Source organism: Corylus avellana, chromosome 4, assembly GCF_965113065.1.
Source record: "Corylus avellana chromosome 4, dhCorAvel1.hap1.2, whole genome shotgun sequence".
Taxonomy (NCBI): Eukaryota; Viridiplantae; Streptophyta; class Magnoliopsida; order Fagales; family Betulaceae; genus Corylus; species Corylus avellana.
This window is the reverse complement of record NC_142493.1, coordinates 19368517-19394794: the sequence shown is the minus strand read 5'-3', so window position 1 is coordinate 19394794 and position 26278 is coordinate 19368517. Positions and strand designations below refer to the sequence as shown.

The following is a 26278-nucleotide window of genomic DNA, read 5'->3' as shown; positions in this document are numbered from 1 at the left end:
TGAGATTTACTTACTAAGTCATAGACTTACGCTGTATATTGCTGTTTAGGAGGTTGGTGATTTTGAGTGTAAGCCAATCCTCTAGGATGAAGATGCCAAGCAAATGATTAGCGGTATCAGGTTTGCTTGGTAGTTCTTTTTATGATTGGAGACTATAAGCCTATGATTGATAATAACACTTGTATACCCTATGATTATAATAATCTAAGATATTATACTGTTACCTTTTGCTTATATTTACTCTAATTTGTTAACGAGCAATCATCTCAGTCAATTAATAATTAGCTACACTAGAGGAATTGCCAGTAATCTTACAAGAAAAGGTTGAATTAATCGACCTAATTTTGGGGCCTGACCACCCCAAAATTTTGTTTTTGTTTTTTTTTTTTTAAATATAGGGTCAATTAAATCTTTTCAATAATTGATGTAGGAGAAAACAAAAATTATTAACATATGGGTTACATTGCAAATTTTTGATAACTTTGTTGGAACATATTGTCAATTTTAAAACATTGGAGGCCGAATTAAAAATGAAGTGAAACTTGAGAGGTAAAGTGTATTTCCTTTATTTTATAACATAGATAATCCACAATTATTGTCCAATAATAAGTTATACTTTAGTTTGCGGAGGGGCTTAAATGAAGGCTTATAAACAATGTTAGTTATTTTACGGTTATAAACAAATCCCTTTGTTGGTAATTTGTCGATGGATTCGTACTTTTATGCTAATGTTATCTAAATACTAAATTTACCAAAAAAACACTTTTTAACAAATTTTACTAAGGCCCCGTTTGGTTTGTGAAATAGATCTTTAGAATAGTCATACTTTTGTTTGGTAGAGCCTTAGGGGTCTATTCCTAATAATAATTACTTCCGTGGGAATGATTAATCCCTTACATAGATGAATATCTATTCATCTAAACAATGAGAGAAATAACTATTCCTTAAAAAATAGAGTGCAATTTACAAAAACACCCATATTGTTTTTTATTTGATTTTAAACTTAACAAAATAATAATAAAAAAAAACAAAAATAAAAAAGATGAAAAATTTGGGTGGTCGCCCACTCACAGAAGAGGCTAAGGGTGGTCGCGCCATCCTCGGGGCTCCTCTGAGGTGGTCGTAGCCACCCCCGAGGGTGTCGAGGGTGGTTGTGGGCACCCCCACGGGGCGTTTGGGTGGCGCGGCCACCCCCGGCCATTTCTGTGGGTGGCTGACCACTCATGGGGGAGGTCGGCCACCCACCTTATTTTATTTTATTTTTATTTTTTTTTTGTTTTTAACGTGAGTTGAAAAAACAAGAAATAAATAGCATGTAATTTTTAGTAATTTTGATTAAATTCTAGTTTTTGCATATGTATATTTTTACTAAATTAATGAACATGAATAACTATTATTTTTCACTTTTTATCCCCAGTTATAACTATTACATTTCCTAATAAAATATGCATTCCGTAAATCAAATGAGCCTAAAAATTAAGTGAAATTATAAAAATTAGTTTTAAAACCGTTATTTTTTAAAGTAACACTTAACGAACTCTTAGTTTATTTTCATTATTCAATTATTTTGACCGCCGGAGAATGATTAGTACCTCCGATCATATAATTTCAAAAAAAAAAAAAAAAAAAAAAAAAAGTACCTCCGATCATATTTTACAGAACGCGAGTCACATGGCACTCCTGTAATTCCGTACTGAAAAAGGGGTTAAATTAAGGGAGGTCAACTCCTTAAATAGCCTTTTGTAGACCGAAGCTCGTTTGCCTGTCCTCACTTACTTCCCTCGTTGTACATTTCGTTCTCTCTCCCCCGTGAAAGCGAGAGAAAAAACGTGAAGAAAAGATTTCAAAGTCCAAAAGCAGCCATGGAAGAAAATTACGTAGCTTTCGAATCGAGCGCCAACGGAGACCACGAAGCCACCGCCAACGCTCACAGCAACAACAATGACCATGGGTGGCAAAAGGTCACGTACCCGAAGCGCCAGAGGAAGATCAAGCCCTCCAATCCCCTAACGAATCCAGGTAAGGCCGTCCCCAACGGATCTCTAAATGGTGCCGAAAACGTCTTCCACTCGCTGGAGCAGCAGTCCGAGGAGCGCCGCCGGCGAATTCTCGAAGCTCAGCGGGCCGCCGCCAATGCCGACGCTCCGGTCAGATCAAAGCACCGGAGCGACGACGAGGACGCTGACGAAAGCGATGGCGAGGGCGTGGTGGATAACGGGAAGGCCGAGGAAGTCAAGAAAATCAAAACGAAGAAGCCGAAGAAGCCCAAGGTTACCGTCCCCGATGCGGCCGCGAAGATCGACGCGGACAATCTATCGGCTTTTCTCGCCGATATATCGGTGAGTTTTTCGATTCACTGTTTCCTTTTCGTATTCAATTCTATTTCTTTTTATTTCGTGTTTGATCTGGTCTGTAAAGGGATTGGATGTGATTGTGTTTGTTTGTTTGTTTGTTACCGGGGATAGGCATCGTTTGAATCGCAGCAGATACAGCTGATGCGGTTCGCGGATTATTTCGGGCGCGCATTTTCGGCGGTGAGCGCGGCGCAGTTTCCGTGGGTGAAGATTCTGCGGGAGTCCACGGTGGCAAAATTAGCCGATGTGAGTAATGCATGTACATTGTTCTTTATGACTACAATTCCAGATGAGATCAGTGCAGTTGAAATTTGTATACGATCTATTTCAATAAACAGTTTGGTTACCTGTTTGTGGCATTACATAGATTATGGTCGATAAGGATTTAAAACTCTTTTGTAAGATGATATGGGTGGACTGGGGACTCTTTGCTTGCCTCTTAAGCGTTACATTTCTGATTGATTCTCAATTGTTATTTTTGTAAAGGCAAATGTTGCGGAAAGCTACATAGAATGCTTTCATCTTTACGGAGCTGTTAGATGCTTCTTTGGGGGTGCTGTAACCAAGGGTTAATATAATATGGTAATGTTAGATTTAAATTATTAACGATTTTATTATGGAGCTGATATTGTCAGTTATTTGGAAGATGGTATGATGGATGAACTAGTGACGGTATAAATATTTGGAGGTGCCAATTTGTAGCTAATTGGTGTCGTATAGGGTAAACAGGAGACAAGAGTGAGATGGAGGAGCACTCACTGCTACATTGCTCAGCTACTAACGATTGTGGCCTTACCTTTCTCATTGTTTGGAATGATGTCGATAGTAACAAATTGTTTGGGTTGGGTTATTTTGAGTTGGAACAGGAAAGTAGTTTGGAAGATTAAGACTGGTATAGTGTAGAAGATACTGTCATTGCCATTTGACATGGTGCATTTGGAGAGAAAGGAACACAAGAATGTTTGAAGGTGTGGATCTGCCTTCGTATAACCTCCCATCGTAGCTCCTTTATTCATTGTTCTCTTGACACGTGAAGTTTGGTTTGTTTGTTTTTTTTGTTTGTGTTTTTTTTTTTTTTTTTTTAATCTTTGTGGATTCTTAGATTGCATTAATTTGTGGGGCTCGTTGTTTTCTTTTAAGCTAGGAGCTTCTCATGCCAAATGTATTTGGCTTGAGGCTCGTCAAGCTCTATTGTGCTTTTCTTGTGAAAATAATTTATTTATTTTTATTTTAAAAATTCATGTGATGAAGATATTTAGTCATAAGTCAAATAAGCTAATAAGCTAATCCAGTAAAGGTAAACCAACACTGAGAAGTAGACAAAGATCATCTACATGCTTTTAATTGCTCATGTGGGATAGGAGGGTGGTGGAGAAAATTGAAGAGTGTGTGGGTGAGTTCTCAGTTGCTGTTTCTTTCAGAAATGTCGAAGAACAATTATATTGGGCTTTTGCGGGTGTTTTTGGCCTTAATGCAGAGAGGTTTGACAGCTCAATCTTTCACTATAAAGCTCATAGCGAAGGTCTTTCATCTGCAAGGCTGGAGAGGAATTTGATGGTACATTTAGCCTAGTTGTGAAGCCCATTACCAGTTGAACGATCCTTGCGTGATAGAAGGCTTTTATGGGATGAATTGGTCGGTTTGCTAAGTTGGTGGGACTTACCCTAATGCATTGGGGGGATTTTAATGTCACTTGCTTTCCTAGTGAGAGATTGGGTGGACCCGATTTTGTCCAACTATGGTGGAGTTTTCAGATTTCATTTTTGAGTAAGGGCTCATGGACATTCCTCTTGTGGGTGGTTCATTTACGTGGTCTAGCAATAGGAACCCTCCCTCATGGTCTAGAATTGACAAATTCCTTGTTTCTTTGGATTGAGAAGTTCAAATATCTGATTTGATTTAGAAAAGGCTGCCTAGATTGTGCCCAGACCATTTCCCTTTTCTTCTTAATTGCGAAGCCTTCCTGAAGCTAGAAGGTATTTCAAGTTCCAGAGTGTGGTTAAAAGCAGAGGATTTTGTAGATAAAGTAAACCAATGGTGGTGGACCTTTTATCATTTTCAGGGTTCTTCGAGTTTTATTTTGGCTTGCAAACTTAGGGATTTGAAAGTTGATTTAGAAGTTTGGAATGAGCTGTTTGGCAACGTAGAAAGAGAAAAAGCTTCTTTTGGATGATTTTTATGGGTTTTTGAGGGTTTGGAAGAAAAGAGACGCTTAAGTGAGGAGGAGATAACAAGGAAGGCTATGATGATTAATGATTTGAAGAGAGTAACTCTTTCGGAAGACGTGAATTGGAGGCCAAAATTGAGGGTGGTGTTGTTAAAGAGAGGGGGACAAGTACTCAAAGCTCTTTTATCGAGTGGCCAATTTGAATAGAAGGAATACTTCCATTGAGCAACTGGTGGTTATGGGTACAGTTCTTTTAGATTAGCCTGAGATCAAAGAATACATTGTGCAGTTCTATGATAGCTTGTATACTATGTGGTTCAATTGGCGGCCTAGGTTGGATGGTGTTACTTTTGATCACATTGGGGTGGCATTTCATTATTTTCACTCTAAAGGTATGTTTGAAAAATTCCTCAATGCCACATTAATTTCTCTTGTACTGAAGAAATTAGGGGTTGTTGACATTAAAGATTTTCGACTTATTAGCTTAGTGGGTGTAGTTTACAAAATTGTCACCTAAGTTCTAGCTAAGAGGTTGAAAATGGTAGCGGAGAAGATCATTCTCAAACCCCAGAATGCTTTCATCAAGGGTAGGCAGATTCTAGACTTTGTTCTCATCGCCAACAATTGTTTTGATAGTAGGATTAGATTTGGGGAACCAGGCATGTTGTGCAAGCTGGATGTTGGAAAGGCTTATGACCATGTCAATGGGACTTTCTATTGTATTTGCTGAGGAGATGTGGTTTTGGGGAAAAATGGTGTAATTGGATAACATATTGTATTTCGTCAATGCACTTTTCTGTATTGGTGAATGGCACTCCGACATGTTTTTTTAGTGGTTCCTGTGGCTTGAGATAGGGAGACCCATTGTCTCCCTTTCAGTTCGTTATTGTTATGGAGGTGTTAAGTAAACAATTTTTGCTATAGTGAATGAGGGTCTTTTATTAGGCTTTTCCATGGAGTCTAGGATTGGTGGTGCCAACAAATTTTCTCACTTTTTGTTTGCAGACGATACCTTGATTTTTTGCTGCGTAAATCCAGTTCATCTTTGCAACTTGTGTTGTTTGTTTCTATGTTTTGAAGCAGTTTCAGATTTGAGGATTAGTTTGGCTAAGTCAGAGTTGGTGGGTTGGCAATGTCATTAATTTTGAAGGTCTGGCTAGCATTTTGGGTTGCAGGGTATCTTCTTTGCTTATGAAATACCTAGGTCTTCCCTTGGAAGTTTTGTTTAAGGACAAATCTATTTGGGATGATATTATTGAGAAGATAGAGCGTTGCTTGGTCGGATGAAAGTGAAATAGGGTGTACTTGTCAAAGGGGGAGAGATGTACATTGAATAAAGCACTTTATCTAATTTGCCTACTTCATCTCTCTTTGTTCCCTACCGGTTGGTGTTGTCAATCACATTAGAGAAGTTGCAGCGGGATTTTTTGTGGGGTGGTATTGGTGAAGAATTCAAATTCTACTTGGTTAGCTGGCCTAGGGTGTGTACTTCGATCTTTGAAGGTTGGTTGAGGGTTTGAAAGTTACTTGTGTTCAACGGAGCTCTTTTGGGGAAATAGTTTTGGCATTTCCCATGAGAGTACTCTTTTTCTAGGAGGAGTATTTTGGCAGAATAAGGTTCTCTTGAGAGTGGCATTTTTTCCTTGGTTGGCAACATTAGGAAAGATCCTTACCATGGATATCCAAGAAAGTAGCATGTCATTGTAGTTGATTGATGTTGCTTGTGTAAGAAGAGTGAGGAGTAAGTGAATCATCTTCTACTCCATTGTGAGATTGCCAGTGCTCTTTGGAATACTATCTTCAGTAGTGTATGGCTAACTTGGTTTATGTCTAGTTGGGTGGTAGACCCCTTTGCTTGCTGGAGAGCATAAGGTGGTAGGCCTCAGTTTGATGCAATATGGAAGATGATATCGTCTTTCCTCTTGTGTCTTTGGAAGGAAAGAAACAATCAGCGCTTTGAGAACCATGAGAAGACATTGGTGGATTTAAAGGCTTTATTCATTAAGACACTTTACCATTGGGTTGCTGTCTTTGACTTTAATATTTTGAGTTTTCATATTTTTCTCTTATCTTCTTATTTTATTTTATTTTTCTTCTTTCTAGTTAAGTGTCTCGCTTGTATACATCTTGCGTATTTGGGTTGCTCTTTTCCCTTTTTCAATGAATTTTTGATTGCTTATAAAAAAATTGTGTTACTTCAATCTTGCTCATTTTCGAGTTTAGATTTCTGCCTCTACCCAAATTTTGTTTTGGGAAAATGTTATATTAAATCAATTTATCAATTAACTCTACACATGTGATTGTTGTGCTATTGATAAAAGTTAATGAAGTTGCATTGGCATAAAAAAAGAGACCTATTAAAAAATACAACTTTGATAATATTTAACAAAGTTATATGATTGTTGGTGGACTACTGGCAATACGCAGAGTAATGATGTGTGGTAGATGGTACGTACGAGCCTTTTATGATGTTTATGGTGGGAAATGAATGACAGATGTTTTGAGGATTGTGAGAGGATTTTGAAGGAGGTTAAGTCATTTTTTTTTAAAAAAAAAACTTTGTATTTTTGGACAGCTGTTTATGTTTCTTGTTTAACAATTAGTTATAGTGATTTCCTTTTTCTTTTTGCTCCTACTTAGGTGCTCCTTATATATTTCTTGTGCACTTAAGAGTACCATTACACTTTTAATGATATTTGCTAATTACTTAAAAAAAATATTTAACAATTTATACTGTGACTAGGAATGAAGTAACATTGAAGGCAACTAAAATCAATGTTGTAGGGGATGGGATTTGTGGTATTGAAAAACATAATAAGAATTCTAACTATATGCTATACTCTATTCACTAAATTTTTTTTACCCTTTTTTTTTCTTAGCACAAGTATTTTGTTTAGATAGATGAGATTTGTATAGTGATTGTTCAATCTTGATCACGTATAGAAGCCAATATCAAGCTTTTTTCATTTTTTTCCCCTCTCAATATCAATTATGAAATGCCTTTTACACTTGTGATTAGGAATGGATTTTTTCCCCTTAATTACTCCAAAATGTTGATATTTTGTTCCAAGCTCCATGCCTATTATTGTAATTCATCTGCAAAATTGTTTTGTTTGTTTTTTCTTCTTTTTTATTTTCTAATTTGGAATCATTATTCTATGCACAAAATTCACGTCTTCTAACATAATCTCAGTAAAATAATAGAAGTAGCATTCGTATCTATGCATTTGGTACATTTATCTGAATTTACTATAATATATGCGGACCTAATCAGTGAGTATACTTTCAACAGATTCCTCTTTCACATATTTCTGAGCCTGTTTATAAGACATCAATTGACTGGATCAACAAACGTTCACTTGAGGCACTTGGTTCCTTTGTAGTATGGTCTTTAGACAGCATTCTTGCTGACTTAGTAAGCCAACAAGCTGGTGCCAAAGGCTCAAAAAAAGGTGTGCCTCAAGCTTCTTCCAAATCACAGGTAACTTGCTGTTAACTATTTTTTTTAAAAAATTATTGTCTCCTTCCCCTTTGAAGCAGGAGTTTCATTTTTCTATGGTTTTGATTTCTTTGTTCACATTAGAGAACTTATCTGTATATATACCCTTCATTGGAAATGAGTTGTGCCTACAATGGATGCACTTTCTGTACATATTTTAGAAGGTGAAGCTTGGACATAGACAGGGTGTGGACATGACAAAATACATAGTTAATGATACCGGAAATCCTAGAAAAAGGGATATAGATAGCAATAAGTCATTGAGTTTTAGTAACTTCAATAACTCAGTCTTATTATATTTTGTAAGTAAGCAAGGAATGTAAGTATCCATTAAGAAGGAATATTCGTCAAAAAAATAATAAATCTATTAAGAAGGAAGGCAAAAAAAAAAAGGAGAAAAACCACAAAAACAATTTTAAATTGTGATATAAATGTTACCATTCAAGCATGTGAGAACTGCATAGTCCATAAAAAAAGTTGGAGCATAGTAGGGATAAGTGACTTGTACAGTGGTGTACTTTGCCTTAGTTTTTGTCAATTCAGTTTTTGTCAATTCTTTTCTAGCATCTTACGTTCTACCATTCCTTTATTGAGAACGTATCTATGCTCTATGGAATTGCAATATATTTGTTTACACCTTGCACTGAAGCTAATTGAATTATTGCAATCCATTTATAATTTCAAGCACCATGTCTATGTCTTATCATATGGACTTCCCTTTGCTTTGAGCAAAATTTCATCAATTGATCTTTTTATTGGATATCTTTTCATACTTTTAGTTTTATGTTTCATATGATCGTTAATAATGGTCAGGATTTGTATACTGGACTGAATGTTCAGTAATACTGATTTTATGATGTCCTTCTGTACATATCTAGGCTTAATTAAGGAAGTGAGAAAAGTTTGACTACAGAACACAGATACATTACATTTTATGAAATATATGTTTTTTAAGGTAGGCACCACACCTATGTTTTGGCTGTTGGCCAATTCAACGGCCGAATTGACTAGTGTCGGTAGTTGGAAATCACCCCTGTACTTACCGTTAGAGAGGTTACCAAGCCTTACCGAAACCGATGATGGTTTGTTTGTGTTCGGCCACCAAACAGAATACAAATCTTATAAATTGGACTGTGGACCTAAAACAGTCTGATCAACCAACACAATTCTAGCACCAAAAACATTGATTAGTTTGTGCACTCAACCTCTCAAAACATCGAAAAATTGACCGAATCCATAGATTAGAGACTTCCAAGAGCTTGACAGAATTAAATTGGATCTAATTTACAAAGGAGTACCTGAGATGACAATGAGGCCTGATATTTAAAAGAAGATACCCAATGGAACAGTGATGGTTGCCATTGCAATCTTCATGCCCAAAATGCACAGCACCACCCACTCAGGCGCTACAAAGAGAGGCACAAAGAGATTCATGAAGAACGAGATTGATTGCTTTTGTGTGTGTGAGAGAGAGATGATGTCGATGTACCGTCCTTAACAACATTTTGTAGGCAGTGACGACAGTCAGTAGTAGAGAGGAGCGAGGCAGAGACATTCGCACTTCACAGAAAGAGGGAAAGGCAGCTCAGCACTTAAGCAAATGAAATGAGGGAACCCTAAAATAAGGCAATATACATACCCTATTAAGGGTTGCTCAAGTTAGCTATTAGTCAGTTCTCTAACACCTACATCTGAGACTAAAAAAAAAACACCTACATCTGACAGCCAACCTGACGACCATTGGAAGCCAATTTTTCTTATCGACTGCCAATTGCCTAACACCGGAAATTGATCATTTTCAGTTGTATCCGTTGGATGGGTTGGAAGGTCGAGTATTTTGCAGCCCTAATGTTTTCTTTCTGGAAATTATGATTAATGCATTTGTACGAGATTGAACCTGGGACTGATGTCAGAAAAAGCTCTAATACCAAAATTGAGGTAGGACAGAGGGCTCTGAGATGAAATCTGACATAGGAAAAAATTAGATGCTTGTCTACTTTTAATTAGGGTAAAGCTTGAGAAAAATTATCATTTTTTAGTTCTAAAGATGGGATATAAAGTAGAGGTTTTGTTGTTCAAAGTGGACTAAGATTGAATTTTGAGTGCATTAAAAGGGCTGCAGAAAGGAAGCAGAGTTGCAGGATTTTCTGTGGTGGCAGGCTTATTGTAGGGTTTTGGGATAGCCGGGGCTAGGGTTTGTGGTGGAGAAGGCTGGAAATATTAGGGAATTTAAGGTTTGTAATGGGGTAAGGAAAGGAATTTGGTTTGGAGGCAAAATAAGGAAAGGAACTCAAGTTTCTGAGATGCTGTTTTGGCTCTGAACTGTATCAGTGAATAGCATTTTGGTATTTTGGGATTGGGTGGTATCTAGTTGATGGAGGGTTTGGGGTTTTTAAATGATGGATTTTCTGGATAGATGGGAACATGAATCAGGTCTGTGTTTGCTGGAACGAAATTGAAATTGCTGGAAGATTAAAGGAAACTAAGAATAAGAAGAGGAAGATGGATCTAGGCATCACACTTAGTTTTCCTAGCATCACACCTAAAGGTTTGCTCAACATCACCTCTTGCATTTCATCACACAAGCCTCGATAGCATATTTTTGAAAATCCAATAAAACTGTTTATCAATAACTCAGAATGCTTTACATCCATATTCATTGGAAAACTAAAACAACCCTAAGGAGACTTGGATTCATGGGCTTTGAATAACATTCTCAAGTCAATAAACCCACAAATGATACCTAATAATATTTGGAAACTCAATAGAAGACCCAATAGACCAAAACTTCAGCACCTAAAATTTAAAAATTATAAAAATATTCTTGATCCCTAAAACTAAACTAAACTAAAATAAACTCAACACTTGATTTCACCCTAGTTCACTTGCATGCCTTTTAATCCCGTGAACTTGGTCCAGTCAAATTTTACATTTGCGAAATTAGGTTCTGCAATTTCTTTTTCCTGCACAACTTCGTGGCAAACTTCCTGTGATCTTATAGCTCCACAAAATTCAAGATTTTTTACATTGTCCTGTGTTAGTGTCTAATTAACACAATATTGAAATGGCAGGTTGCGATGTTCATAGTGGTAGCAATGGTTTTGCGAAGGAAACCTGATGTATTAGTTAATCTATTGCCAACCCTGAGAGAGAATGCCAAGTATCAAGGACATGATAAGCTTCCAATTATTATATGGATGGCAGTGCAGGTGAGCGAATAACAACATAGCGTTACTACAACTAAAGATCTTTCTGCAGGACCAAGATTACAGCTAGTTCTTTCTTTTCTTTCTTCCTTCACTTAGTTATGCTTCTCATGCCAAATATCAAAACTTTGTTGTGTAGTCCTGTCAAGGAGACTTGGCTGTAGGGTTGTATGCTTGGGCATGCAACCTCTTGCCTGTGGTCAGTGGCAAAAGTTGTAATACACAGTCCAGGGATCTGGTTTTGCAGCTGGTGGAGAGGTATGAAATCAGGAATTTTGCAATGTCTGTATTTATTTGTTTATTCTTTATTCTTTATTTTTTTCTTCAATCTTTGTTTATTTGATTGCAGAATTTTGTCTACCCCAAAAGCTCGTCAAGTTCTTGTAAATAGTGCTGTTAGGAAGGGGGAGCGCTTGATACCACCTTCTGCGTTTGAGATACTCATACGAGTTACCTTCCCTGCATCTTCAGCTAGAATGAAGGTGGTTACTCTTGGGACATTTACAGTATCTGAAGTTAGATGTATTATGATTACTTGCTGTATCGTCTCTTGAATTTGTGTTTCATGCAGGCTACTGAAAGGTTTGAGGCTGTTTATCCCACCCTAAAAGAGGTGGCTCTTGCTGGCTCCCCAGGAAGCAAAGCAATGAAACAAGTTTCGCAGCAGATACTAAGTTTTGCTGTCAAAGCGGCAGCAGAAAGTATGCAGACTTGAAATGACTGCCTTTCATTAGTTTGTTTGATTTAATATTAGGGAAAATGGACTTTATGGATAGGCTTATAGTTAGCTGTTTGTCACAGGCACTCCTGAGTTATCCACGGAAGCAACTGATATTTTCATTTGGTGCTTGACCCAAAACACTAATTGTTTCAAGCAATGGGTGAGCTACTCTATTTAATATCATGAACTCTTCGTATATTATTGCTTCACCATTTGAAATTTGCGGATTACTAATCTAGTCTTTGCTTCACCATTTGAAATTTGCGGATTACTAATCTAGTCTTCTTATTGTTACATTGCATGTCATAGGATGAGGTTTATGAGGACAATATAGAAGCAAGTGTTTCTATTTTGAAAAAACTTTCTGAGGAATGGAAGGAGCATTCTGCTAAACTCTCCTCTCTTGAACCTCTGAGGGAAACTCTCAAGAATTTTAGGAACAAGGTAGTCTTTGATTATCGTTGATGCTGTTTTGAATGTTTTACGATAATATTAGATGATTCATTATCGTATTAGATGATTCTCCTAATTGATTATATAGAAGATAATTAAACTCATTTTATACTCTTTTTGATTGTCAACTTTGCATATAGAATGAGAAAGCATTGGCTAGTGAGGCAGGTGCTACTCTCCATGCACCGCTCTTCAAGGACGCAGACAAATATTGTAAGGGAATACTGGGAAGGGTATCACGTGGCGGTTGGTGCATGCGCATGGCCTTTGCTTCATTATCATTGCCTTTACTGTTGGTGCTTCTGTCAAACATGGAGTCTTTGGAGTGGAAGAAACTCTCTGTGGTTTTCAGCTCGCAACAGCCTTTCTGAGCAGGATTCTATACATATTGACAACCAGTGGTGCAAACCATCAATTTGTTTCGACAATACACAGCACGGCCAAAGTAATCCAATTTTACCAACAATAAAGCGGCAGAGGAGGGTAAGGGTAATACTGCTTGATGGCCTGATAAAGGTCTGGGCCATCTAGGGTGGTTTTGGTTTTCCTCTTTCTTTTTAAAGTTATTTACCTCTAATTAACTTTTATAGTACCATGAATTTTTTTAAAGAGTCGGAGACATGTATTTTGAGGTCATTATTTTTCAATTTGAAAAGAAATTTTGATGACACATTGTCATATGCCTTGTACTAATGTTAGTTTTATCTGAAATCTTCATAATTTAGCTGCATTTGTTGTGGTAATGTGATTGCTTACAACTTTAAAACAGAGTTGTTATGTTGTGTAAAGTAGATTTTCTTCATATAAACGCTCACAACAGACCTGTTAAACGGAGGCCTACATGAGTTTCATTCATTACAACTACAGAATGTTTCAAGAATTCCACTTCTCGGTTTGTTATATATGATATGCAAGCAATCTACTATGTTTCTTCAATTTCATGCATAATCTTCAGGTTCGGCATATGGGTACTTCAAATATCCATTTTTGATTTTTGAAGGATCCTGTGGTGTGGACCAAGGGTATTTCATGGATGGATCCCGTGGGAATTTCCTGAAGTTCAAAAAGGGTGCCCAAACGAGTATGCTGCACACGGAGAAAAAAGAAAGAAAAAGGAAATAAATTCATGAACAAAAAAAGAAAGAGAAATACTACTCTTCTTGACGTGACACTAAAAATTACCATTAAATTTTGAATAGATATTGAATTCAATGGTGATTTTCAATGTCAATGAATGCAGAAAATGGCTCAGAAAGCTGGTGAAAAGAAGAGAATCTCACCCTGGAAAGAATATGAAGACAAACATAAACTGAAAATACATCTCCAAGAGATTTCTTCTGTACCATCTTATCCTAAGCCAGTTGAGGATGATGGGCTGCAATTCCACCAAAATATAATAAATATTATGGATTTCATAGTCAAATACAAAAAGATTAAGGTAAAGAAAGTAGCATTTTCTTACTGGCATGATAATCAAGTACCCAAAGGCCACGATTCCCAATTGTATCAAAACCGAAGCCAAATCTTCCTCGTTGTTCACTCCAGTCACAGCTAAAGCTGGCTGCTCAACCTGTCAAGATGATACCCACAAATACAATAGTTTATCTAAACACAACATTTATTGGAAACAAATAAATCATTGTTATTATTTTGATAGTTTAACAAATAAAATTGATCGAGAGTCTTACGGTGGCTAAAAGTGCTGCAGCTTGAATTGCCAAAGTGGCTTTCTTTAGAAAGAACTCATGGAAGGGCTTCTGGGATATGCACGCTAGTGTCTGATATTGAACATAAGTGGCTGTGATAGTCATGCATATATACAGAAATCACTGAAAAAAATCAACATTTAGGAAGAAAAAAAAGAGTGATTGCAAAGAAGAAAAGAAAAGTGTACCTTCTTGGGCTTGGCGTTGTGGGATGGTTTGTGCTTATTAGTAGCAGTAATGAGGGGAGAGGGAAGTTTGCAGTGAGACGGGGAGAGAGGAGGCAGAGCTTTGGTGATTTGGAAGCTCATTTTAGAGCCCTACGTTGTGTGTGTGTGTGTGTGTGTGTGTTTCTGTGTTTTCTTCTTATCTTTTTTAGTTCAATTTCTTGGCGTAGGATGCATGAATTTTCTCCAGGAAAGAGAAAATAAATATTGGAAAATGGGATGGCTGTCTCAAAATATTAAGAAAATCCCACGTGGCAACTGAGGTTCAACTAGGGCCTCTCATTTTGTGGTTGATTGTAACTTAAACATCTGGGTTCTGATCATCTACTTTATATAGTTATCGGTTCGTTATCTGTGATAGGACCAGGCTGACCATACGATTGTTTACTATGAGTTGATGCAGTGGGTGTAAATCCTATTCTACCGTTTCATTTTTTAATTTTTTAATTTGGCAAAGATGAAAATATATATTTAAAGAAGAAACATATAGAAATATGTCGAAAGATACCAAAAAAAATAAGAAGACGAAAAAAAAAAAAAAAAAAAAACGAAGGTGAGAGAGCCCTATCAGCAGAACAAATCATGCAGTAAGTGCAATGAAAGGCTTGACCCAAAAGGCCAAGTGATAGGATTGTGGTCGGAAACCAATGGTTAAAGGCAAGAGGTAACAATGATGCAATTCAGGTATATGTCTTGAGCTTACCGGGTGCTGCTCATGCTTGAAAAGGCGGGCGGTTATTAACCGTCCGTTATTCGCTAACCTCTAATTATTTTTAAAAGTGGTTAAAAAAAATTGTTAACCATCTACACCGTTACGATTAGTAGTTTTAGATTTCAAAAAAGCCATTAACGGTTAACCGCTAACCGCTTATATATATATATATATATATATATATATATATGAAACATCGTTTTTGTGTTTAAATATATATAAAAATATATAAAAACTTAGAAACAATGTCGTATGTAGTAGGGTATTATTGTATTACCATAGAAACAACGTTGTTTTGTTTTGTTTTTTTTTTTTTTTTTTAATTTTCTTTTACAAAGCAGTTAGCCGCTTAGGCGGTTAGTGAATTTTACTAACTGCCTAGAGGGTTACGGTTAGTGGTTTTAGCCAATAACCACTAACTGTAATCGCATTTTCACCCCTAAACTGCTCCTCGGAGCCATAGTGAAGAGGGGCTTAGTGGGAGAGCCTCACAATTAACACCCGTTTTTTAAAAAGTCTCATGATGTTTAAAGTGTGTTAAAATGGTTCATCAAACTACTCAGGTGTGCCAAAAAGGCTTTTATTTATTTATTATATTTTTATAATACCCTTAATTCTCTTAAAAATTAATAAAATAAAATAAAAAAACTAAACCAAACTATTTAAAAAAAAAAAAAAAAAAAAACCCATGCGATGGATAAATACAAAAAAAGATTTTTTTTTGAAATAAATAAAAAATTAGTCACTGTAGTTTGCCTAAATTACAAATTTTTCGTACAGTATAAAAAATAAAAAAAAATGCAAAATCGACATGTGGTTGGTCTAAATTACAAATCGACCCAGAAGTTCCTAGGATATTAGGGGTGTCAACCCAGTCCAGTTTCCCGGTTTTTGGCCAAAACCGGGAACCGGAACCCGGATACCCCGGTTCTAGGTTTTGAGAGACCCGAACCGGAATCGGAATCGGAACCCTGGTTACCGGCTGGTTTCGGTTTTACTCGGTCTGGTAACCGATTTTTTAAGAAAATTGTTTTTTGGGCTTATTTTAGGTATAGGCTTAAAATAAGCCTTTTTTTTTTTTTTTTTTTTTCATAAGTTAGCTCATTTTTAAAAAAATATATTAGTGTTTTTGTCTAAATTAAAGGAGCTTTGTTGTGATTGTTTCAAATAATTATTACAACAATAAATATAAACTACCAACAATAAATACTTTATATATATTCAAATAGCATATTTCATTATAAGCCTAAGAAATTATAAGAATCAAACTTTATGCAAAGAAAGGCATCAAATAAGTGACCCAATTGACCAAATTTTCAGATGCTTAAGACCCCAGCATCAGAAAATAAACAACTACTACAATCAACCCAATAAACCCAAGATCAGAATTCCATCAAATCTTGTTTAGATGTTAATATTATACACTCAAGTAACAATATATATATAAATATTACAACAATAAATATATATGTATATAAATATTCAAACAATATATTTCTTTGTTTTCCATTTTTCTTACTCTCCAAATTGACTTAGCATAATAATATATATATTAATGTATAAATATAATAATATATAAATATTATTAAATAAAATGGAAACCCAGTTCCTGGTTTCCCGGTAAAAACCAGATACTGGAACCGGGGTACCCGGTTTTTGGATTTTTCAAACCGGAACCGGGTCCCAGGTTTCCCGGTTCCAATTCCGGTTTTCCAGTAATTTTTGACACTCCTATAGGATATGCCAAAATAAAGTTTAGTTCCTAGAGTCAAATTCTGTTAAAACATTTGAATAATTTTGTAAGATGTCACATCAACGCCAAAAAAATTGCAACATGTGTCATTCTTAAGAAAAAAAATATATAAATATATTAAACTAAAAAATTAATTTTCTTCTTTTGAAAAAAAAAATTAATTTTTTAGTTTTTTATTTTATTAATTTTTTATTTGAGTTTTTTAAAGAATAATGGTAATATAGGAATATAATTTAAAAAAAAAAAAAAAAAAAAAAACAGGCTTTTTTGACACACTTTGGTATTTTGATGGACCACTTTAACATACTTTAAACATCATAAGGCTTTTTAAAAAAGTTAGTTGAGGGGGCTTTTTATATTTTTTTCAAAAGAAACCTTTTATTTTAGGGTAAATATATTATAAGTCGCTGAGTGTAATACCCCGACTTTTTAAATCGTTTTAAAAAGAGTTTTAACTTCATACTCAAAAGTTATTAGCCTTCTAAGCAAGCCCAAATAGTAAACCCTAGACTTTCTTTAATGGGCCCAAGCTCTTATGGCCTTTAGCAAGCAAAACCCCAAAACCACCTTCACTAAACGAGCGCTCGTCTGAACCTCACGCCACCCTCGTGAAATCGTACTCTGAACTCTTTTGGCCTTTTGTGAAAAGTACATGAGCCCGACTTGGGACCACACGAGCACTCGTTGACCATTTTTAGACGCTGGTTTTTACCCACACGTGCCACCTGCAACTCTGACCCTTCTAATCTATAGTACACGAGTGCTCGACATTGTAGTACACACGAGCGCTCGCCCATTTTTAGAAGTTTTCCCATTTTGCCCTTAGTCTCTTCCCCTATAAATACCTCCACCCCATTCGAGTTTTCTCACCTCAGAAGCCTAGATAAACTCTACCAAATTAGTTTTGTGAGTATCCTTAGAGAAGGAGGAGGAATTCTTGAAAAACTTGCTTGTTGAGGTAACTCCTACACCTTCTTTGTATGTTGTTGCAAGCTTCTTGATTTTCAATAGCTTAGTTATTAATATCTAGAGGTTCTAAGCTTTTCCAAGTGTTATGATCATTCTCTTTAAAGTTTCAAGTTTTAAAATGCTATAACAAGTCTTTGTGCATTTCTTCATGAAACAAGAATGATTTCGACAAGGTTTTCCAAACCACTTTTGTTTCCTTTTAAAGTTGCTTGATAATATGTTTTGCACTAGGATGTGCATATTTCTTAAAAAGAAAGAGAAGTATTTTCAAAGGTCTTTAAACACCTCCTTGATTCTTTGTGTTTTTCCTGTGATGCATGTGTTTATTTTGAGCCTAGATACCAACCCATAGCATTAGAGAGAGGCCTAGAAGCATTTTAGGGGCTTCTGGCCAAAACCCTAGCCCCTGGCCGAACGCTCGCCCTAGGGAACGAGCGCTCAACCAGAGGCCAACTCTTGTGCTCCTTGCCCCTTAAATGTCCAAAGGTTTTAAGCACCCTTTTTTAGTTAGATGGAACCTCGTACTGTTCTCTAGTATTGTTTATAATGATAAGTCGTGTTTCGTTATAACAGAAATTCGTGATGTCGGAGGACTTAAGCAAGCGTACGAGATAAGTAAACACTTTCGAACACTTTTCTTAAAAATGTGGGATATATCAGTTGACTGACCACTTGTATGATATGAGCATGTCTACTTTTTGTAATAACTTGGTAACTGCTTTAATAACTAGTTCATAAGATGCATCGTATGACATGGGCACCGGTACGTGCAAAATAATGGTCATGAGCTTACTATATAGAATTTATTCTATGGTCAGATGTATGTCTATGTGGGCTTTGGATCCAATAGTTTTCATGATCGGCGCAGCCATTCCCTAATGGTTGGTCACTACAGGACGGACATCATTAGTGGTGTGGGCCACCCGAGGTCGGACTCGGTCATGCCACTAGTGGTGGACGGTAGCGTACAATGGTCGGGGCACCGGCATTGTATTACAAGTCCCTCGGGATAGCGTCAACTCTGCTAAAAATAGGTAATATCTCAGGTAAACCATACATGAAAGTTATAACATAAAAAACATTAGTTTTTATGCATTTAAATACTCGGGCAATTGCTACCGGGAGTACACTACCATTTATTAAACTAAATGATATTTTCAAAGGTGTATTAATAGAGACAACACCTATTATAAATGTTAACAAAAAATACATGTTTATTTCTGCTTAATAATGAACTCATGTTATACCTAATTGTGAGGTTTACTTACTAAGTCGTTAGACTTATGTTGTTATTACCCTTTTAGGGAGCTTGTCACTAGGATCCAGGAGTGGCGCAATTGCCACTACAACTTTATCTTAAGATTCTTCATGCTACTATCAGGTTTGCCTTTTATTTTGATTAGTTGCTCCATGCTTTTATTTGAGGAATATACTTGTATTGTAATGTTTATAGTTTTTCTCAAATTTATTTCACATTCCTATAAATTAACTCTGATAATGCTTAGAGGGGTGGTTCCTCATTTAGCCATCAGTTGGTTGAACTGGGGTAATTGCCAGTAACTTTGCAAGGTTGGCCAATGTCAGTTTTGGGGGCGTTACACTGAGTCAATGCGCAAAAATTGTAAAATCCATCAGTTTTTTTTTTTTTTTTTCCTCCATTGATCAATCGAAAATACAATAAAATCTCCATCGTTAGATATTTTTCCAAAACGGGCGTCAGTCTCATTGAAGCGGATCATTTCATCTTATGCCATATCAGTTCAAATTTTTGATCCTACGTGTCCATAAGATCGAAACTCACCGTTTCGATCATCAAAATCACAGCGCTATCTCAAGAATCAAGCGGCTTCGTCTCCAAGAACGTTTAAGGTACGTAAGAACAATTCATGTTTCCTCTTTCACTTTTCCTCTCTATTTGGTTTCTTGGAAATAGCTGGAAAATAAGTCAGTTGCGGGGTGTTTTTTTATTATTTTTATTTATTTGTTAATGTTTTTGATCATCCAAACAGAGCTTGGGTTTTGAATATTATTGGTCTTGAAGATTTCGTTGCTCTGTTTCTCTCGCTTTTAATTTATGGCTGTTTGGTCACTTTTTTAAAAAAATTCTTGGTTTTCCCTCTCTCTGTTTCCAAGTAATGAAATAGGGAATTGTAACATATATTATTGATCCAAAAGATTTTGTTACTATATTTCTTTTGTCTTTTCTTGCTGTTTGGTTGTTTCTGAAAGTTAATTGGTTGTTTCCATCAAACAGGTGTTACTGATTTCCAATCCTCACACAACAGATTGTAGAAACACAAGAAGAAGTTTTCAGCGATGAATTTTTCTGCCACCAATCATGTTGATCAATTTCCCAAGAATATGGACATGTAGAGTAGTTGCAAGAACGAGTCAATGTCTTCAAGTTGCATGAATGGTGGTGAAGAGAATCCAAGGCTTGTTTTCAAGATGTAATTGCCCCCAACCCACAACAAAGCAAAAAAGCCTTGCAAAGTCATCAAGGAGAGAGCGGATGGGAAGCTAGTCCTAACATCTTCAAGCGCCATGAATAGTGTTGAAAACAAACCATCACTTGTTTTGAGGATCAAATTGCCTCAAACAACCCACAATAAAGAAAAACTGTCTTGCAATGCGAATGTACCCATGACTTCCAGCGACATTGGCATGAAAAATTGGTGCCTAAATAATTGTTATAAGAACCCCATTTCTCGTTGTCCTACAAAATCAGCATCAAAGGTTGCCACTAAGCACAAATCAGACAAGAAGTAGATTCTGACATCTTCCAGTAACAGTAGTTCATCAAACAAATTCAAACAGATTAGTTCTAGCTTGTTTACACACGTGTATATAAGTGAGTTTAGTTTGTTAGCTTGTTTACACATGTGTATATAAGTTAGTTTAGTTTGTTATATCAGTTACTCAGTTATACTCTGTTTCAAGAGTTATTAAACAGAGTATATATATTCTTGTACAATGTGTGGCATGATTACAACTTCAATGAGAATCAGTCAAGCTTTTCTCTTCATCTTCTTCTTTTTTCTTTCTCTCTCATTCTAGAATTTGTTGTGGTATCAGAGACTAACACGATTCTATGAAGCTCTCATCAATGGCTGCCCAAATTCCAGAAGCTATTCCAATCTCCTCTTCTCATTCATCCTCTCTCCTTACTGATAACAGTTCTAGCCATTATTGCATACATAATGGAGACAATCTAGGATTCCCTCTAGTTCCTCAGCCCAATCCCTGGTGAGAACTACAATACCTGGAGCAGATCCATGTCGATGGCACTTTCTGCCAAGAACAAACTTATGTTCATTGATAGTTTTCTTGCCAAGCCTTTCATTCTGAATGGACCTGAATTCAGAGCTTGGACAAGATGTAATGACACCATTTCTTCATGGATTGTTAATACAGTTTCAAAGGAGATTAATACCAGCATTATCTACATCAATAACTCTCGAGACATGTGGTTTAGCTTGAAGGAACGATTCTCTCAAAGAAATGGACCAAAGACCTTTCATTTCCAGAAATCTATTTCTAATTTTTCACAAGATAACCTCTCTGTAAGCTCATATTTTACTAAACTCAAGTCTCTTTGTGATGAGTTTGATAATTACAAATCGTTTACTCCATGTACCTGCAATCCCACATGTTCTTGTGGAAGTTTGAAGTATGTCAATACCTTTTTTGATCAACAATATGTTTTTCAATTTCTGATGGGACTCAATGAGTCTTTCTCACAAATTCGAGGTCAAATTCTTCTCATGGAGCCTTTGCCTCCAATTAACAAAGTCTTTTCTCTTGTCATCCAAGAAGAAAGCCAAAGGGAAATCTTCATACGGTTTATGATTCCTAACTCCTTTGCAATGATGACCAAATCTGCTCCTCCACAGTAGAATAGGTTCATTAAATAGTTCAATAGAAATGATAGATTGATGTGTACTCAATGTGGTGTTGCTGGTCACACAGTTGATAAGTGCTACAAACTGCATGGTTTTCCTACTAGATTTAAGTTCACAAAGAGGCCCTCATTTTCAAGTTCAAGTGTTAACCTTGCTACTCAGAACTATTGAGAGAATTTACCTCAGCTACCAATTACTGCAAAACAGTGTCAAAAGCTACTGGAATTCTTGCAGACCAATCCTCATAAAGCTGCTTCCGCCAATCAAGTAGGTTATTTACCTACAACTCAAGATCACATCTTCTCTAAGATGTCAGGTAATATCTTTGCCCTCAATGCTAAACATTCAGTTTTTCATTCAAACCTCAATTTGTCTAAATTCAAACCAAATCCGACAGATACTCCGTGGATTATTGATACAAGAGCTACTGATCATATGGTTCATTGTGTTTCCTTGTTTACAACAATTACATCTACTATATCCACATCTGTCAAACTACCTAATGCTGACTTAGTTTCTGTCACACACATAGGCATGGTTAAAATTTCAAAACACTGCATTTTAACCAATGTTTTATGTGTACCATCTTTTTCATTCAATCTCATTTATGCAACCAAACTCATCAAACACCTTAATTGCTGCCTCATTTTCATTAACTCTCACTGTTTCATTCAGAATTTAACCAATTGGAAAATGATTGGAGTGGGTGAGGAAAAGGAAGGTTTGTTTCATTTGATACAACCTGCAAGCAAGCTTTCTACAAAACTTGGTGTTAATTCTGCTACTCTCAAAAATCCTTCAACAGACCTATGGCATTTTAGGGTATGTCATTTGTCTAATTCTAGAATCAACATGTTGCACAATCTAGTTCATTTCATTTCTGTTGATTCCAATGAAGTTTGTAATGTTTGCCTTTTAGCAAAACAGAAAAAGCTACATTTTCTTATTAGTAATAAAACTTCCAAGGCCCCTTTTAATCTCATTCATGTTGACATTTGGGGTCCTTTTTCTCAGCAATCTACAAATGGATCATATTATTTCCTTACCATTGTGGATGATTTCAATAGATATACTTGGGTTCATCTCATGTATCAAAAATCTCTAACTAGGTTTTTCATTCAATCTTTTTTTAAGCTTGTTGCAACACAATTTAATCTCAAGATTAAAACCTTGATATCTGATAATGGTGTAGAATTTCAAATGGAAGCATCTCCCAGGTCAAATCCTTCACAATAACTAGAAGCTTCGCGTTATCCACCTCTGCTAAACTATCTATAACCGCATAGTTGCACATTTGGAGAAAAAAAGGGAAATAATACAAGGATAAGTCTGACGACTTAGTAAGTATAAATGCACATGACGTACCTGTCATTAAATGGTGAACTTAGTTGTTTATAAAGCACATGCAACATTATGAGATGACAGCTTTATCATGGATGTGATATAGATATAATATATGCATATAATCATGAATAACAGTAATAATTCAACCGTATGGTCTATTCGAGATACAACCCCTTCTCAGCAGGGTTGGTGTTGTTCCGAGGGATCTGTAATACAACACCAATGCCCCGGATATTGTACGCTACCGTATATAACATTAGTGGCACGACCGAGTCTAACATCGAGTGTCTCACACTACTAATGATGTTCGTCCTATAGTGACCATCCATTAAGGAATGACTGCGCTTTGGTCACGAAACGATTAGATCCAAAGCCCACACATACACGTATTTGACCATAAAGTTAACCTGTATAGTAAGCCCATGACCGTTATCCCGCACGTACCGGTGTACCATGTCATACGATGCAATTTATCTTATCAGTTTTTTACATGCATAGTTTTACAAGCCTCATTGTTATCTTATTAATCAACATATGTTTTCGCAAAAGAGAGTTCACAGTAGTTCCAAAATGTATTTCATGAGTTGCAAAATATGCATGTTTGATATATAAAAAATTGGCGTGCAATGCGGGAAAAGTAACAATAAGCATCCATGTGAATTTGTATTTTCCTGAGTCGTAAGTGACATCCTGTAGATTTTATAGATTTAAAATAGAGTTATAATGCATCTTTGTATATTTTAATGCTTTTATAAGTGATATTAATATTATTTATCTATTAAATAATTATATGTAAATACGTGGTTATATCTATTAAAAATATCTATGTAGTTGTTAGTTTTAATCCTCGAGATTATTTATTGGAGTGCATATAAATATCCACTAGGATTTTATGTGAGATTTTATTCAAATTAGATATCTGGTAGATCTCCTAGAATATAGGAGGAGATTTTTTTTTTCTTCTCTCTCCCCAACTCAATGTGGGTATTCTCCCAATAAGGACTTAATTTCATTTTTATTTTTTCTTTTAAAACCAGCGTAACCCCTAGAAAAAGGGATAAATCAGCATGTTCTCTCCTTTCTCTCTTGGACAATTGTGTTCCATGCATAATCAGTTGTTTTAACAGTTGACACCTAAGCAGCCACTTGTCCTCTCACCAGACTACACGTATACTATCTTCTCTCTTCTTAGTTACTTATAAAACCCAGAACTTTCTTCCTTCTCCTCACGCTTTGAAACATAACACAGAAAATAGTTGTCTCAAGTATCTTTCTAGTTTGGTAATGTTCTTCTCTCTTCAATATATCAGTAGTGTTTTATTTTTTTTCTTTTCTTTCTTTTCTTTTCTTTTCCTTTTCTTCTACACGCTTTTCTCTCTATCGAAATTCTCACCATCATTCTCTGTCTTTGTTTATGTTCTTTTTCTTCTTCCATGACAGCCTTAACACCGTAATATCTAATCAGCTTTTCAAGGTAGAAATCGTCTCTCTTGCCCATTAGACATTCTGTTTATTTATTTTCTTGGTTGAGTCTTTATGGGCTGGAATTGTGATTTTGGGTTTTTGGAATTAATTGGATTAATTGAATCTTTGGTAATTTTGAAGTTTTTCTGTTTAATGTGAGTTCGTGTTTTTGTTGGGTGTTTCCTTAGTGGGTTATCGCAGATTCTTGTTTAATTGGAAAGGTGTTTAATGTTTTGTTATCATTCTCTGTGTTGTTGGGGTTGTATTTGCTGGGTTTCTGCTGGGAGACAAAGCTCTAGTTTTGGGGGATTATTATTCAATTGATGAGTGTTCACTTGAGTGATTGAATCAGAGTTTCAGTTGTGGTGGTGTTTTGTTAGGTGATTCAGTTTTGTGCTCTTTTAGTGTGTTACCATCTGTTTAGCTGCTGGATAATAATGGAAGGGAATGGAATTGTGGTTTGTGTTTCTTGTTATTTTCTTTTCTAGGGAATGGAAGATTTAGGCAAAGTACAACATATAGTTGCGTTGGTGTCTGCTGAGCTAATTTATAACAAGTGTGGGAGTCGAAATGTTAATTTTATATTGTAAGCCTTTTTATGTTTTTATTGTACTCTATGCTAAAATTTTATTTTATTTTATTTTTTTAAAAAAAAGAGAGAGAAAGAAATGATAAAGACTATAACACCTTTAACAGACACGTAGTCTTTGACACGTAGTCTTTTACAATGTTACACCACATAATAACTTATCATAGGATCAATCTAATTTTAATTTTAATTTTAATTTTTCAAGATTTATACCCTATAAGATTCAACCTCAAGGGTACCTTTATTTAATTTTAGATTTAAAATTCCATAATGCTCCTAAGTTTATTCTTGCAATTGATTTAGGTAAAAGGACAACTTAACTCAACCCATCATCAAATGCTAGGTAAGGGGACACAACACCAAAAACCCCAACAAATTTTATTATAAATCTTTGAAAAAATGTTGGGGATTTTATAAAGAATTCACTTATATGATTTTCAATTGCACTTCATTTTCATATTTTAATGCTAAGTTTTATTCAATCATATGTCATTGTTTAAGAATTTTACACGTTATAGCTACCCTATTTCATGATTTTATGTATGACTGCAATTATGAATGAAGTTCATGGCATAGCATACAGTTACAGATGAGCTTACAGATCATTTGAAATGTTATATGTACATTCATGATTATAAATGTTTAACCCGAGACACGATTATAGTGACGATCGGTACTGCATACAGTAGCATGGCAATCACACCGAAGGACGGTTACGAGAAGATGTGTGCTACCGGCCAGGTGGCCTTCACCTAGGAAAGTTTCCAACTTGGTAGCTCTCTCCTGTGACGACAGGATGAACATATAGGTCATTCGGGACAAGCCAACGTGTGCTGCTCACGGTAAATTTGTAGTGTCGGGTCAAAGGGTAAAACAATTAATTTGAAAGGAAAGTAAAAGGAAGTGCTTACTCATTTTGCAACTATCATGCTTATTTTGTTAATTATGTTATTCTGCATAAATTGTTATTGTGCATGACAGAGATTTTGACATAGAAATATGCATAGCATGTTTTATAGCATCTTGGTGTTGTGGTTACTTACTGAGTTGTCGAACTTACCCCTTCTCTCTATACATCTTTTTCAGATTGCCCTACATATCTTAGTACTGAGGACAGGGGTACCGGTGGGCCTCTTGGTAGATAAAGTCTTGATCAATTGGGACTAGTAGGAGCAGTAGCAATAGAAGTGTATGGAACTCAATTCTATACACTAG

General features: G+C 35.9%; 2 protein-coding genes across 2 annotated transcripts; one reads left to right on the top strand and one right to left on the bottom strand.

Annotated features, from left to right (window-relative positions):
• Positions 1-1772: 1772 nt before the first annotated feature.
• Positions 1773-13124, top strand: LOC132179568 (transmembrane protein (Protein of unknown function DUF2359, transmembrane)). Its single transcript, XM_059592309.1, has 10 exons — positions 1773-2339; positions 2466-2600; positions 7814-8002; positions 11092-11229; positions 11366-11484; positions 11576-11708; positions 11798-11927; positions 12028-12107; positions 12257-12391; positions 12541-13124. Exons 1-10 carry the CDS (start codon positions 1863-1865, stop codon positions 12769-12771), a joined length of 1767 nt encoding a protein of 588 aa, XP_059448292.1. The 5' UTR covers positions 1773-1862; the 3' UTR covers positions 12772-13124.
• Positions 13125-13204: 80 nt separating this feature from the next.
• Positions 13205-14481, bottom strand: NDHL (inorganic carbon transport protein-like protein). Its single transcript, XM_059592310.2, has 5 exons — positions 14295-14481; positions 14089-14178; positions 13863-13970; positions 13681-13775; positions 13205-13486 (listed from the first exon to the last, which is right to left on the bottom strand). Exons 1-5 carry the CDS (start codon positions 14412-14414, stop codon positions 13339-13341), a joined length of 561 nt encoding a protein of 186 aa, XP_059448293.1. The 5' UTR covers positions 14415-14481; the 3' UTR covers positions 13205-13338.
• Between the last annotated feature and the right edge of the window lie 11797 nt (positions 14482-26278).

Excerpts from the sequence above, each read along its gene's own strand:
- NDHL (XM_059592310.2), bottom strand. The coding sequence starts at position 14,414 with ATGAGCTTCCAAATCACCAAAGCTCTGCCTCCTCTCTCCCCGTCTCAC. Across the intron at positions 13,971-14,088 it reads CTGCAGCACTTTTAGCCACC|GTTGAGCAGCCAGCTTTAGC; the intron begins GTAAGACTCTCG and ends TCATCTTGACAG. Across the intron at positions 13,487-13,680 it reads GTCTTCATATTCTTTCCAGG|CATACTCGTTTGGGCACCCT; the intron begins GTGAGATTCTCT and ends CTCCGTGTGCAG.
- LOC132179568 (XM_059592309.1), top strand. The coding sequence starts at position 1,863 with ATGGAAGAAAATTACGTAGCTTTCGAATCGAGCGCCAACGGAGACCAC. Across the intron at positions 2,340-2,465 it reads CTTTTCTCGCCGATATATCG|GCATCGTTTGAATCGCAGCA; the intron begins GTGAGTTTTTCG and ends TACCGGGGATAG. Across the intron at positions 2,601-7,813 it reads CGGTGGCAAAATTAGCCGAT|ATTCCTCTTTCACATATTTC; the intron begins GTGAGTAATGCA and ends TACTTTCAACAG.